Source organism: Lupinus angustifolius, chromosome LG04, assembly GCF_001865875.1.
Source record: "Lupinus angustifolius cultivar Tanjil chromosome LG04, LupAngTanjil_v1.0, whole genome shotgun sequence".
Classification (NCBI taxonomy): domain Eukaryota; kingdom Viridiplantae; phylum Streptophyta; class Magnoliopsida; order Fabales; family Fabaceae; genus Lupinus; species Lupinus angustifolius.
In genome coordinates, this window is record NC_032012.1 from 8,750,762 (window position 1) to 8,766,833 (window position 16,072).

General features: G+C 33.5%; 2 protein-coding genes and 1 pseudogene across 3 annotated transcripts; 1 reads left to right on the forward strand and 2 right to left on the reverse strand.

Moving 5' to 3' along the window:
* Nucleotides 5,569–7,861, forward strand: LOC109344605 (annotated as a pseudogene).
* Nucleotides 8,542–11,160, reverse strand: LOC109345566. Its single transcript, XM_019584646.1, has 8 exons — nucleotides 10,834–11,160; nucleotides 10,633–10,763; nucleotides 10,372–10,449; nucleotides 10,238–10,282; nucleotides 10,103–10,147; nucleotides 9,933–9,984; nucleotides 9,262–9,358; nucleotides 8,542–8,795 (listed from the first exon to the last, which is right to left on the reverse strand). Exons 1-8 carry the CDS (start codon nucleotides 11,129–11,131, stop codon nucleotides 8,630–8,632), a joined length of 912 nt encoding a protein of 303 aa, XP_019440191.1. The 5' UTR covers nucleotides 11,132–11,160; the 3' UTR covers nucleotides 8,542–8,629.
* On the reverse strand, nucleotides 11,808–14,349 carry LOC109345565 (probable protein phosphatase 2C 34). Of its 2 annotated transcripts, none has more exons than XM_019584645.1 (6): nucleotides 14,204–14,349; nucleotides 13,433–13,680; nucleotides 12,838–13,146; nucleotides 12,565–12,682; nucleotides 12,249–12,472; nucleotides 11,808–12,034 (listed from the first exon to the last, which is right to left on the reverse strand). In XM_019584645.1, the coding sequence occupies exons 2-6, from the start codon at nucleotides 13,673–13,675 to the stop codon at nucleotides 11,825–11,827; spliced, it is 1,104 nt and encodes a 367-aa protein (XP_019440190.1). In that variant the 5' UTR covers nucleotides 13,676–13,680; nucleotides 14,204–14,349; the 3' UTR covers nucleotides 11,808–11,824. The 2 variants fall into 2 exon arrangements, with proteins under 2 accessions (XP_019440190.1, XP_019440189.1); XM_019584644.1 differs by having other exon boundaries at nucleotides 14,136–14,218.

The window sequence follows — 16,072 nt, forward strand, 5'->3', positions numbered from 1 at the left end:
GCTATCAAAATTATTTGTGACTTGTGAGGTAATTTAGATATTACAATACTATATAATAGGAGTAAACATGTATTTACAATATTACTACTATTAGTTATCAAAATATTATTACAATATTACCAATGTAAACATGTATTTACAATTTACTATTATTGATGTTACAGTTTATGCATGTGCCGAGTCATCTTCGGGTAAAAGCCAAAAGACAAACTCCGTAAAATCATTTTTGTGTCCAAATAACCACATGCTGTGATAGGTGTTCAGCCTGGACAACGATTTCATGCCCAAATCATATCCCAAATTAATGATATTGAAATAAAAATAGGAAAATAATGAACATTTAGTTTTCATCTATTATGATATGTTTTTATTGGTCTGAAATATAATCTGAAATACTATTTAGGACAATAAATTTTTATCCGTTCAACCCTATATATTTTGGCAATGCAATAATGGAGAAAACTTCCACCAAGTCAAACCTAGCTAGCTTTTCCCAGTGAAGTAGTAGAAGTACAGCAACTCGTCTTATATATATGTTTATTGTCATCTTATGCAATATATATGTAATCATATGATATATCATTTTATAAAATATGCTCATAACCTTTCTCTAGTTATTACTCATAATAAATTGATGATACAAGTCATCTTATAGGAAGGTATGTTACTTTTTATAGACATTAACAAAGGAATTATGGGGAAATATAAAAGTGGAAATCAATCTTTAAAAAAAAACACTAATACTTCTTGATATAAAAACATCAATTTTGAAGATTAACACTTTTTCAGTTTTTCTATCTTAAACAATACCATTAAACCACTTGTTTATATTTTACTTGTTAAAAATGATATAACATTTTTCTAACTTGAAAGTCGTTGGTAATTAGGTAAAAGAAGAATGTGCATCATTGATGTTATAATTTAAAATACGATTATCTTAACTTCAATCCTATGATGTCTATGATAAGAGAGTAAGAAAAATCTTATCTTGAGGCTGAAGTAAGAAAAACCCTTTAATACTACTAGATCCAAAAGTTCAATTGGAATCTCTGTTTTTCGTTTATTGGGTCATTTCATTAGGGATGTAGAAGGACCAGTTTTCAACTTGACATGTATAGAGTTTCTGTTCAAGACTTTTTTTTGATAAGCAAATATATTAGAGCAGATATAAGGGATGTCAATCCAATTACAACTTACAAAGAAGATCAATACAAAAGTAAGGATCAATACACCATTGATTATTTTGTACCCTTAGATACCTTTTTTTTGGGATACAAAAGAACACCACAACATTATGTACCCAAAATAAAACAAGAAAAAAAGGAACACTGCATTATCACATGTAATATTACAGCAGTGGTAAACATGAATTTGGATCCTCTTGGAGAGTCCATTACCATGTTGAGATCATGACATGTAATAAAAATAAAAATCCAACGGTCCTAATTTTAACTCATTTTTTAATGAAATAAATTGTAGTAATAGTTTCTCCTTAAAATCCAGTACTAGACTCTCCAGTACGGAGAGGAGTTGGGCTCAGTAAACATAGGATACGTGTTTACTCTTTAGTACGATGATGCGTGGATTGCATGGGAAAACAATACACATATTATGTCTAAGCACGCTGTACTATTACGGAGTCTTGGTTGGCCCTCAATTATCATGTGGGTCCACATAATAAACAATAATAATCATAGTATGACATATTTCCACTCACATTATTTTATACATCTCTAATAACTTTATCATTCAATAATATTTCTTACCTGTAATGTTATTTGTCCACGTATGTAGATGGGTATATATATATAATCAAGAAAGTCTTTATAATAGATTAATTTTTTTGGTTTCCCACAATTATTCTTATACTAGAAAAAATCTTGTTCGAGTCGATAATATTTAAAGGTATGTGAGGTTAACTCTCCTAACAAGTATTTTTTTCATCCACAATATTCGAATTCGAGACCTTACTTAAGGGGAATCAAACATGTATCACTTGAATCAATAACATATTAAAAAATTTGGTTTCTACCCAATTTACTGATCTCTAAATATTACATATTGTATAGGTTTCTACCCAATTTTCTTGTTTTAACATCATGCATTTTGAAAAATAATAATATAAAAGAGTGAAATCATAAGCCAAAAAAGGTGAAACCTATTTCTCTATTCTCAAATATGGAAGGCGTCAAATCTTTAATGTCAAACTTTATCCTACTACATTATTCTTTATTCATACAGAATTTTTTACGCCTCTACATTTCAATAGTCCAAATAATTAACATATGTAAGATATACAAATTATTTCATTTTTCCACATTAACATGGGTTACAACTCCAAGCTCAGAATCGATTGTACAAATTAATTAATTATCATATAACAAAGAAAAGGAAAAAGGAAAAAGAAAGTAAATATATTAGACCCACTTTAAAGTGGCAAGACCGCAAGAAGAATATATCACGTAACCTAACTCAGACTCACATGTATGTATTACAAAAGCACACTACAATGTTTTTCATTACTGATCACGTCACATTTATATTTTATTTTATAGTTTGGTTAAAAATTTGAAAAATATATGTTTTGATTTCCAATGAAAGCTTCTTTTTCTTTGAGTTCTTAAATAATGCTTTTTAGGAATTCTAATCATACACCGCATGAATATTGCACCTTAGTTTTTGGGCCTCACCCATTACTATTTGACAAGCACTCAATCTTACTATCTTGTGTTGGAACAAACTGCGACCGGGAAGCTTTCAACAACCGCGGAGTTTCATTGTTACATGTGTATGAGAAGAGTGAAGAGTCACAAGTGAGACAACGCGTCTTGAACCAAAACCAAAATCTTAAAGCATTAGTTCCAATGTGAGACTTCACACTTGAATAAATCCAACATCTTGGTCATAAAACCAAAAAAAACTTAATTAGTGTATTACCATGTATATGTTGGTTTATCTAATGTGCAATGACTTTTTTAGTACAATTAATATTGAATATATTCGAATACAAATATGGATATTTAAATTACCGGTTGTTCCCATTTGTGAGTCCATAATTCTCCAATTTTACCATGAACAAGAGAAATCCCAAAAAGAAAGGATAATAGTTACAATTTATGCTCTCATTTTTTTCCAGAGTTAAGGATCATATTAAGGACTATGATAAGAGAAATTGATTAACTGTGTTAATAACTCAAACAATGTTTATAAATTCAAAATTGTAGTCATTATCAATAGATATAAATGTGGCCCCAAATTATGTTAAGATGGCAACAAATATACTAAATCTGGCGCGGATCTCGCCAAAATCTAGGTACATGCCACTTTTTGGCCAACCAAAACAAATGTTGATGCATGTGTTGGCCGAAAATGGATCCTATCCACTACTGGAGGGTTCAGTACCACATAAGATTATAACATGTAACTTTAAAAATATTTAAATGGTATAAATTTCAAAATATTAATCTAAACCTCGCATTCTAGTACTGAATCCTCAAATACTGGAGATGATCCCAATCCGTGTTGCCCTCACTTTCAAATTAACTTGCTTTTCACTGATTTAGTTACCGCTGATTACTCCACAAAATTTGAGACAATTTTTGACTATGCTCCACAAACATTTAGAGCACCATCTTCATGCATGCACCTAATGATATATTGGAACATTCAAGATAGGATGGTCCAACTTCCAACACACTAACCCAACTTGTGTGTATATTTTTGTCTCTCATTGGTAACATTATTTTCAAATCATTCAAGGAAAAGGAACATGAGCTTTTCTTTTTTACCAAGGTAATCTGCATAGGCATCTTCTCAATATTAACCTTTGATCAAATATGTTTGAAACTCACATTGGTTAAAATATAGTAGAATTTCATTTTAACCAACCACAATTAAAGCTATTTTAATTTTGAAAAGGTTAAATCTATTAGAAGTTATACAAAAGTTTGTCCGATTTGATGTGGGGTTCAGGTATTACAACATTGTTGTTAACGTTTGCAATTTCAAAAAAATGATATTTTATCCTTAAGGTTGGTAACAATTAAAAGCCAATCTTGTTATTTATTAGTTTTTTTCAAAAATATAATTAGATTTTAAATTAATTCATGGGTTTAGCTTTTAAAAGTGTTAGTGCATTGTGATTCACAAACTGTGGGAAAAAAATACAGTGCTATCCAATTTTATGAGTAATGTGAGAGAATCTCAAATTTTAAATGATTTATCTATTTGATAAAATTTTGAATATAATTTTGATTAAAATATTTTTATCTTAAATAAGGTAGAATGAATATAAAAAAAAATGAGAGAAGAAAATGGAGCTCCTCTCTGAAAGGGACCAAGCTATTAAAAATTTAAGGATCAATTATTATAAAAGAAAATTACACATCACAATCCACCCATCTTCAAGTAGGAGTATTCCAACAATGAGACAATCCTACATTCTCATTTATTAAACCATATGATGAAGATAAAACAAAATACACAAGTGCCATGAGAGTCCAAAACTATATAAAAATACTACCATGCAACATAATTATTTTACACAAAGCACTTTGCTCCCATTGATATTATCCTTCTAATTAATTAAAGTGTGAATGTTGGGTTGGATCCAGCCACTAACCAATCCATTGCAAACTTCCCATTATACCAATCTACAGCCATCGCAATCTCCAAATAACATAAATTTGTTTAATACCAGGAAAAAATAAAAGTGGAGAGTGTAATTTCATGTTCGACATTGAGAGTTTAATTATTAACTGGGGCATACTGGAGCATCGGAAGAGAGTATCAAATAATAGGGCTGACAATAAACCGAACCAATTCGGTATTCGTTCGAAACTCGATTCGTTATTTAGTTCGATAAACTTGGTTTATGAACCAAATGAGCTGAATTTGAACTGTAAATTGAGCTCGTTAAACAAACGAGTCAAACTGAAGTTGGATATAGTTCGAGCTAAAATACTAACTCGTATCGAACTCGAGTCGAGTTTCGAGTCGAACCAATCCTTATCGAGCTGAACCGAGCTGAGCTCTGGTTCGACTCAGTTCGACTCGTTTCCAGCCCTACAAAATGAGAAACCATATTACGAACCAAAACCTTAATACAATGGTCTCATGATTATTTTTCGTTTATAAACTTTTCCACTCTTCTTCTCAAATTCAATGTAAGACTTCACACTTGAATAAATTCTTGTTGAACATGACCGTGATTGAGAGCTTCCAACTACTCAGGAGTTCCATTGTTATCGGGACATGGAAAGACAAAGAAGCTACACGTGATACACTGCATCGTGAATCTAAATCTTAACACAATAGTTTTACGAATCTTTTACATTTATAAGTTATTTCATTATTATCTCATAACTAATATTAGATTTCACACAATATAAATTAAAGGATACAAATATAATTGTCTTTTAATTTTTCAATGTTTTTTTTCCATAATTACCCTCTCCATCAATGGAGTATCAACAATAATTATGGCTATTACTCAATGGGATTAGTATAATTTAACCAATTTTTTATGAGTGTCATATTTAATTATTTATACATTATCAAGTAAAGATGTATATACAAAATCGCTGTTCTATGTTCCTTGTTTCATCACTCCATCTCTGATCCAGCGGAGGACCTAATCCCCATGGCGGCGGGGACAGTGGCAACGGCCGCCGGAGCGGCGTTGATGCTGTACTACGTCATGATCCGGCGGCTCGGGAGGAAAGCTGCGGAGGACGATGGTGGAAATCTCTCGAAATCGAGCATATCTGTTCGCCGGAGGAGGCTCTCACGGCGGCGAACACAGGCGCCGGCAACCCTACTGCAATCAATCATCACGTTGTTCGAAACGCTGCGTTTTTGGGAAGTGGCCCATCGGTGACTTGGCCTTTGGCATCAATTACTTCATGCGCAAGCAGGTGAATTTCCAAGTTCTCCTTCATTTCATGGTTTTTTGTTGTGTAAAGGTTTCAGCTTTTTCGATTTCAGTAATTCAATTATAACTTTTACATATTCAATAAGCTGAAAAGAGCTGATTAATCCTTTTTCATAAATTTCTATTATAAGCTTATTGAAATAAGTTGTTCTTGTAAGAACAAATAAGCTCTTCTGAACTGTTCACAAATTTGAGTGTTCTAAATGTTTTCTAGCATATAGTTTGAGTGAGTTGTTCTATTAAATGGCATGAGAAATGTTATAAGTAAATGAAAAAATGAAACAATGGTGCATGTGAATGTGGGGTACACATCTGTTGTGCCACAGTTTGTACCACTCTTGTGGGACAGCATATATGCTCCCGAAAATGTGATGATGGTTTGAATGTAGGGTAATTTGGCAGTGGCTAGTGTATATGCCGGGAGTGAGTGTGTGCAGCTGAAGGGAGATGAGATTGTTGTGGAGTTGTATGAGCTGTTGAGATTGTTGACACTTTGTATGATTTTCTCAAAGAAACCATTTTCAGTGTTTCTAGATTCTGCTGGATTCTCAGTGGGGTATGTTTTGTCCTCATTCCCTTTCTCAATCTCCGTTCTGAGGTGCTATACTACTTCGGATCCGAAATGGTTTTCACAAACATTAATGTCCATGTTCAATACTTAATTCCTGCTTGTATGTTGTATCCTGCCTTGTTTCGCACTCAAGTTGGTTTACATCAGATCACTGCATCGTCCTGGCTGAATGATTTACGGGATCAGGTTGAGCATACAATGGTCTTGAATGTTGTCTACTGCTCTGCAACTGCACTTGGGTCTTGTTTACCATCTATATCTAGTGCAAAAGCCAGGGTAGCTTGTGCAGGTGCTATTTTGTAGCCGGTAACCGTGGCACTCAGGTAGCTTGAAGTTCTCTGGTCTCTAAGTCATTTATAGCATGTAGTGCAAAATGCCCTTTGGGATGTAGCTTCCAAAGAGGAATTCATCTGACATTGGCAATAGTTTGGAGTTTTCCAACTTTGCATAATATGAAGAGAAGATTGGTCCATTGATCTTGACAATTACTAGATTTTCATTTTGTTCCAGGATTTATCATATAAAATGCATATTTGATATTAAGAGAGCCTGCTTTATACTTTCAGGTTGTGATGAAGCGTGCACAAAGTATTGCTGAAGCTGTTGTCAGAACTCGATCATCGTTGTCATCTTGGTCTTGCATGAGTACACGCCGTCGAAATGTTGCCTCGTCACCAAACTCCAAGGCAGGGGACTTGATTGAAGCTCCTCTAATATCGGAGACAACTACCGAATCTTTTTTTTTGGAAGAGGTAGTGAGAGATCCTAGGCTTAGGAATGAACACAATTCCTCTAGTGGAGGATCTGGCCATGATGACACAGATGAAGATGAGGAATACCCTATTCCTTCTTATCATGAAATCTCCGCTTCTACCATAGATGATGACATAACAGAAGGCCAGTTATGGTATGAACTAGAGAAGGAGCTTCAAAAAAGGATAATAACATGAGCGTTGACGCTCAGGAAGAAGAGGCTGCAGCAGCAGCAGCAGCAGCAAAAGAGATCACTGAAGAAGAGAATCAGCTTGTTGATGCTGCAGAATGCAGTAATTCAATCACAACAACATCTGACAACTTCGACAGCCATTGATTTTATCTACCAGGCAGAATCATGCATATGGTCTCCATACCTTCTTCATCTGATGATTCAAACTCAAGTTCTGAGGAACATGTGTACTTATATGAAACACCAAGAGAGCTGTACAGCAAGCTCAGGCTTTCAAAAACTATGATAAATGATCATTACATGCCAATGTATAAGAAGATGATGGAACTGTTAATCAGAGAACTAGCGAAAGATAGCAGTTGTAATATCATAGTATGAAAAATAATAGCAATTGTGAATTTTTGTGTGAATATAGATAACGATTATCTTATTATTTGCCCCTATGCTGCCTTTTATTTTCAGAAGAAATTCTTGGGGGCTTATGGTGCATGAACGGTTCACCAGCAAATCAAACCATTTGGTTTACATCTTCTAAAAAATTGTTATTGTGAGAAATAAAATAAATTAATATGAATTATGAGATCCTATTTGAATTATCAAGATTAAAAAATATATATGTATATGACTTTTTTAAATAATTTGTTAACTAATTTTTAATCTTAATCATATGTATAGTTATATGATCCAAATTTATTATTATGAGAATTGTTGAATGAGAATTGTTAATAATTGACTCATTCTTTATTCAATGATATTCACATTTGCATATATGACTTTACAACTAGTGCATAAAGAGATTCTCATATTATTGCAAATTTGCACCCCTTATACTTATTATTCTATCCGGAAAAAATCCCTGAGCTTATAAGAACCAGAGATCTAAATACGATCCCATCCCATGGTTTTAAATATTTATGAAGAACCAGCACGTTTGAGGATAGCAGGCATCATTGGGACACAAGTTTGGGTTGATCCAAAGGGGGAAGATTACCTTTTCCTATTATATCAGAAAACAATGTTATTCACACATGCCCTGGTGAATTGTATTCCTTGCTATTTTAAGCTTGATATTCAAATCTTACAGGAAATCCGAAGAAGTAATGGCATGGATATATTATTAAAGAATGTTTTGTTTTTCTATTGAAGCATCAAAAAGTTCACACAATGACTGTTGGAATTATCAACCACCATATCGGTACTTGAGGGATTCAGGGGGCTCCTCTTCCATGATGCCAGAACCTGTTGTTGCTAAGTGTTCACGAATTGTCGTTTTACGGTCAGCTAGGTAAGTGTGATCTAGAAAGTTGTTGTAGGCTGTGTCACCAAGATTATTTGCTGCCAGTACACTACAAAAAAATTCAGAACTCTAGTTAGTTTAAAGGAATCCATCACTAGAGACTGGGTTTGAATAACAAAAAACTTTGCTCCCTCATGTTACTGTTGATTTCCATGAGAAGTGAAAAGCAAATTTCGGAAGTGATAATTGAAACACCAGGGGAAGTGGCAAAAGTTCCCTCATGATAGTAAAAGAAAAGAAAACATAAACTACAAAGAAAAGCAATGTTCTCTATGAATTTATAAGCTGTGTGATGAAACAATCTAATTCAAACAACAGGAAATTTAACATGAGGGGAAAGTTCCTATAGCTTATGATTCATTGATTTGGCATTCTGCATATGACAGGAAGGACCCTTTGACCAGGAAACATTGCTAACTACAAATCCAGATTAAATGCGGTAATTTTATACTATTTCCTATCTTCAAGAATGAATGAGTAAATAGTAAATAGGTTTTCACCCAAGAAGTGCTTACCAGTGTCTAAGATATACACGACAAGGTAAGACATCATCTCTCCAAATTTTATCAATATTCCATCGTCCATATTGCTGAAAATACATTTCCTTGCTTCCTGAAAGGAACCATAATGTAAGCATGAATCAAGAAAGAATTAAAGACGAAAGAAGAGAAAGAAAACTGGAACAATCTAGCATGACAAAGTGCATGGCTAAACAGCCTTTCACAGTGGAACTTGAATTATATAGAATTTATATGTTCAGACTTCGATACAGTTCTTTTCTGAAATTTCCAAGTTTCAGGAATTATCTGTTGACTACATCACGAAAGAAAACTGAAACAGCCTAGCATAACACAGTGGAGTACTTTGCAAATACATCATAAAATAAATACATATTCTCTTTTGGTTCTTCACGTCATCACCATAATTTTTTTCCATAAAATAGGTGCAAGGATTTCTTTTTGGTAGGCAAACATTTTTTCTTCTTCTTTTTAAGGGGAGGGGGAGAGAGCACAGTTTGCGGGGTTTGAACTCATGTGCTCACACTTCATGCCCCGCAACTCCATCAACTGAGATGAGTTGGGTGTAAGGATATAAATCAACTAACATGAAAAGTTGGATGAAAACCAGCACCTCCAAGTTGATAAAGTCTTATGTAATCAATAAGTTAAATGCTAATGAGAATTACCTTTGCATCTAATGTTTAAAAACTCCTCATCACTATAACGAGCACAAAGGACCTGATGAAAATGAAACACAATCAATGACTAATTTGCTAATTAAATAACAAATGTTCCTTATGATGCATAAACAGAATATCTATGTTTTACAATTTACACCAAGTAGATCAGCACATACCGCTGGATAGTCAAAAGACTTGCCATCAAGTGTTTCAGGATGAACCTAAGACACAGAATTTAACATCTCAAACAACATGTACATACTTAAACATTTCACTACAAAAGCAACAATACTCAAAATCAACAAGCTTACAGCAAGAAACCGAAACTCAACCTCCCTCTTGATATAAGCTGGAATCTGAAATTAATCCTTATAATATGTTAGCTCTGGTCCTCAGTTACCAGGAATCTCCACAAAGATGCATTGAATTAGAAATTCAACTGTACCTCTGATTTTTTGATCTCAAAGACAGTTACTACAAGAGTTTCTCCTTCAAATGGCTCCACACTCAAACTCGAAATTTCCTGATAATGTTTTCACCAACACACAGCAAGAAAATTTTACAAACTGAAGTTCAGCTTTTGCTGAGAAGCTATATTTTTTCAACTTCTCAAGAAAATTACTTTTGCTAAAATAACTTTTACATAATCAATTATTTTTTTTCATGGAAGAGAAAACACGATGAATCCATATTTGATAGAACTAACCATGGTTTCAGGCTTAGCAATACCACGCTCAAAGAAAACGGGAGCAACGTGAGCGAAGACGCGACGAAAATCGTTGAGCCTCGCAGTTCGGAAATTTAGCAAATCGGGGAAAGTGCTTCTCGCGCTTCTCTCTGTTGTTACAATCAACGGTTACCATTATTTCAACGAAAATGATGATGATATTGGAATGAAGGTGCATACCGGAGAGAAGAGAACCGAAGCCGCAGATGGAGATGTAACCGTCCGGTGAGAGGATAGATTCGAAATCGGACTCGTCGTTAAGTTCGGTGAGAGGTTGTTGATTGGTCAGAGAATGTGATTGGAGAGTGGCGGAGGACATGGCGGAGGAGAGAGAGGGTGGCGGTGTGGAGAGAGAAAGAAATGGAGTTGAAGAAAAGTGAGAGACGGAGAGTGTGGTGGAGCGTTGAAGGCACGCGCCAGAGGCGAGTAAAGGAGAGAGAGGGAGTGAGGGTGAGATTGGGAAGAAGATTGTGTTCATAGCTTAAGTAGTCACCTACACTTTATTCTATGGCAAATGAAATTACAATTTTAATCTCTCTTAGTATTTCATGTAAGTAAGATAAATCATCTCCAATATTCTCTGACTGCACTTATTTTTTTTCCGCCTTATATCATTAGATCAATGTTTAATTTATTGATTACATAAGACTTTATTAATTTGGAGGTGCCGATTTTCATCCAACTTATACTTGAAGAAACTTGGAAATGTTTAACTTGTTATTACAAATATAAAAATAACTTCTTTTGTATAATAAAAATGAGAAAAAGTAAGAAAGAAAAATGTAACCCATTTCTTTTTCTAAATAAGGAAATTATATATGAAGGTGTAAAATTTGATTGTACATATAACTTGTAGAATCACTCATCTCAAACCATGGACATAGTATACATTTTCCTTCCTTCAATTCAAAAGCTCTATGACAAGTTTATAAGCAAATACCTATATTTTTTTTATGGGTACACATCTGCTGTCTCATACTTTGTACCATTTCATGTGCCATGAGTTTGTGATTGATCATAAAAAATATATTTAAGTTAAAATTTAATTATTAAATATTTCTGACCAATTACAAGCGCATGACACATGGAGTAGCAAAAAATGTGGTATGTGCTCCCGTTTTTCATATATACATGAATTCAAGACAATATCTAAGAAACTCGAACGGTTTCATCATCCACCATTCTTATTCCTATGGAGTTTATGAGTGGAGGGAGAGTTAAAGAAGAGACAAATAACTGATATATCATCAATAGCAATGCCTCTTTTCTTACGTTTCCATTCATGCATGGCCCATTTCACTAGCTTTTTGGCTGCTTTCTCTTTATGTAGTGTTGATGAAACAATCTTCACTGCTTCTTCATTGGAAATAACATCCCATACCTTGCATAGAAAAAAGAAGAAGCAAATCAAGCAATTTCAAAACTTATACCAGCAATGTGTTCATCTAGTTGTTTAAGACCCGCTAGATCGTCAGAAAAACAAAAGGTCAATGATTCGATTACTAGGAATAAGTGACATGTTATGTACACCATGTATATACAAATTTATGATGATTGAAGAGAAAGTTGGTAAAGAAATAAGGTGCATAACATACCCCATCTGATGCTAAGATAAGAAATTGGTCATTAGTGGTGAGTTTTCTTTGTGTCACATCAGGCACAGATATTAGTCCAAAGTCCTTTACACAGTAATCACCAAATGCTCTTGATAATGCTAACCCTGGAGTTTTACCATTTGGCATCCACACCCTATACACTCCAGGTTCATCTTCCAAACAAAATACACGCCCTCTTGATTGCATTATGCGTTCTGCTTCTTCTAAAATCAACAAAAACAAGACTCAAATTTATGCATTAAACTCATGCACTTGTTTATATTATGTGAGAGTTTGTAAAAGAGATAGAGCATACTTGGTAAGTTTGGTTTCATATCAGTTGTAAGCTGAAGAGAAGTTAATGTGCCATCCATTGAAGTTGTTGCCAAAACAGCCCTTGAATCACCCACATTTGCTATAATCAGATGTTCACCCTGAAATAGTGATGCAAACTTTAGGCTAATTTTGATTAATACATCAAACTTAGAGCATAAGGTCATCAATGAACATGTTGAGTTTCATAATCATAAAAGAATTATATCAAATATCTACACTTGAAGATACCAATATCATGGAAAATCTCAGTAACCTGTTTGATAATTGTCAAAGCTGTAGAACCACTTTGAAAGGCATCAATTCCACTATGCTGCTTTAGATCCTCATCAACAGAGGCACAAGTTTTTATGTAGGATTGCTTCCATATGTCAAATCTATGGAGATTTTTGTCTTCTTCCATCTTAAAATCCAAGTCAAGTGATGTTGCAGCCAGATTTTCTTGCCAGTTGCTTAGTAAAGAAGCTGGTACTAGTTTCCTGACCCTTTTGGCCACAAAGTGTCCCCAAGGGCCATGCCCATCAAATATTCCACAGAAGATCATGTCTTCTTGGCAGCCAAATTCCTAGCATCACAAACAAATGATTTAAAATGCGGTTGTAGTGAAAGCTGTAACCGGATCACACAGCAATTGCAGTTTCACATGAATCATAATATTGCGAGCACATCAGGCTGCAACATAATTGCATTGCACTGCATTTTGTCCATATCAGGCAACGTAGAATTCAAAAATATATATTTTAATCACAAAATAATTCACACCATAACGACCACAACCGTGGCTGCAATCACGACCGCAATTTAAAACATTGATATAATCCATTAGTCTACTGGAATAAGGGTAATCTTACCTCCCAAACAACAAGGCGATCCTGATTGACTCCTTTCTGGCCCTTGCTAGTGAAAACAGAGGCAAAATTGTTGGCCTTGGCTGATTTAACAATTCCAGATGAACTCAACAACAGTTCATTCTTCCTTGCTTCCTTTGCCAATGCTTCCACTTCTTTCCTTCCATCATTCTTTTTATATCTCTTCTCTTTCTTCAATGACACACTTCTCACCAATCCATTCACAAAAGATGGAAAAAGTACCATGGTAACTGCATTCCATTATTATAATAATAGTTCAAGATTATACACTGCCAGAAACTTGAACACTTGTTATGTTTCTATACTAGTAGAAAATCAAAGATTGAAAACCAAGGCCTAGAACCTCTTTACTTTTCATGTATACTATATTATTACTATCTATTTCACAAACTTGTTATTCAGACAAACATTAAGTATATGGTATATATAAGTTCTAGCTATTTCATTATAACCCTCCAAAACCAGATACATGTAATTGAAAAGAAAAATGATCATAACATAGAAATGAAAAAAAAATATACATTATGATATATAATTTTATAGCACCCCAACTTTCTCATTAGAAAACAAAATGATAGTTATAAACAAATATTTTCAGGTTATCTAAATAAAACACACCCCAAAGGAAGATGAAAAGGAATTCATATCAACTGAATTTGAATAAGAGAAAGGCTCAGTAATATGCCTGTGATTGGAATAACCCACAAGCAAATCCTATCTTATGCAAGAACCTTATGAAGTAAGAGAAGATACCTTGAAAGCTGAAGCTATATATTACTTAGAAAAACTTAGTATAAGAACGTGACGTTTACTTGTTACTTGCAATAAAAGGTTTTGGCTAACAGTGGATTTTATTACCATAATACCCTTGCTTAGGCCACCATATTATACAGAACAGATGGGTTTTTTGGTCAATGCAAGGTGATTAACTGACATAGTTACCATATAGTCGCCAACTCAAGGAATAATATAATATATTTCTATGATACTGAGTGAAAAACTTTGCATAGGTCTATTATTATACGAGGGTCGGTATTTAACAAATATATTATTATAGGAAGTTGACAACTAAGTAATGAATAAATAATTTGTGTGGATGGAATTAGATTCTACTTTAGTGGGTGGGTTTAAATTAAGTGATCCTCAATCTTTAATTAATCACAAATTTTATTTGACTAAATATTTTAATGATGAGATGAGACTCAATCTTATGAGAACTTTTTTATATTGAGACATACCAAATGATATATACCAAACCAAACACAAGGTTATGACATTTGTGATAGAGATTATATTATGACTCACAAAAAAGACTTGATAACAAATAAGTACAGATTTATTGTTAGTGTTGCTTTAGGTGGAAACCAAAGATGCATGGTCGTTATAATATTCATAATTATAGATAAGAAACAGGTTGGGGGATAGCTATATAAAAATCCTTGAAAAACAATAACTATTGGACAAATGCTATATTAAACCATGAATGTCGAAATTAACTATACAAATAAATGCATGAAACATCAAATTATGTAGCATTACAATGACAATACTTTTGGCAAGAAAAGATGGTACATCCGAAACTTAAAGTGTAATGCACTCTGAATAACTCCTCAAAATGGTGAAGTTATGCATATCAATGTGAACACGTGAAGCTATACCCTAGCTATCTCTTTTATCTAAGTTGGAATGAAGATATAAAATCATGATTGGCACTTCCAACAATACTACTTTAGTGTCACTTTCTTAAACTACATGAATTCTCTTAAAAAGAAGCCAACAATCTTCAAAAAAATGTCCTCCCTCACTGTGTTCTTCAATGCAAGTAAAAAAATATTGATTTTGAATCCATGGAAGATGCTATGCTAATTTGAGAACTAACAATATAAACTATGGCTATACTTAAACACAATGCCAATATGTTCTTCATTATTGATACAGTTACTGAAACAATGTATTGTTAACTCCTTTGGTTTATTAGCACTTTGGTACAACAATGAAGCTAACCCTTCTCTATCTGATTTATTTACAATCTTAAGTCTCTTGAATTTTGTTGAAGTTAATCTTGTTATTGTAGTATATGTTAAACGTATAGCTATCTTTGTGAATAAAGTTTGTTTTCAAGCGGTAACTGTTCTAGTAGCAGTCATAAATTCCATTTACTATTATTTTGAAGCATTTTAAATGTTAGAGCACATTAACAGTTATTTGAAAATTTGTAAGTTTGCAATTCCTTATAAGTAACTTAAGTATGGTGCTTATCTAAGTAGGTTTTATATTTGAATTGACATTTTCAAAAACAATTCTCTTCATCCTGGAAATTGTTTGCGGCTTGGAATAATTGCAAACATTAGTTACAATCGATGAACTTTCACATTACACACATCTATAGAGAGGGTAACTCTTGTGCCAATAAGTTTGCTTCTTATGGTATATCTTCTCAAGAGAACACCATATGGAATTCCGCCCCGGTCTTCATCTATGAGGAATTTTCTAGGAATAGATTTTTTTTTTTTAAACGAGGGGCTTAGCCCATAATATATTGATAAAAAGGAAACATACAATATTAGTTTACAAACCTATATGAAGGTAATTGAAAACTATCCCTATGCAAATGAGAAAGCA

Coding starts and splice junctions, on each gene's coding strand:
- LOC109345566 (XM_019584646.1), bottom strand. CDS start 11,131: ATGAACACAATCTTCTTCCCAATCTCACCCTCACTCCCTCTCTCTCCT. Junction 10,283..10,371: donor TTGAGATCAAAAAATCAGAG/GTACAGTTGAAT, acceptor GATTAATTTCAG/ATTCCAGCTTATATCAAGAG. Junction 10,148..10,237: donor TTGAGTTTCGGTTTCTTGCT/GTAAGCTTGTTG, acceptor TCTGTGTCTTAG/GTTCATCCTGAAACACTTGA.
- LOC109345565 (XM_019584645.1), bottom strand. CDS start 13,675: ATGGTACTTTTTCCATCTTTTGTGAATGGATTGGTGAGAAGTGTGTCA. Junction 13,147..13,432: donor ATCGCCTTGTTGTTTGGGAG/GTAAGATTACCC, acceptor TTGTGATGCTAG/GAATTTGGCTGCCAAGAAGA. Junction 12,473..12,564: donor TATGAAACCAAACTTACCAA/GTATGCTCTATC, acceptor TGTTGATTTTAG/AAGAAGCAGAACGCATAATG.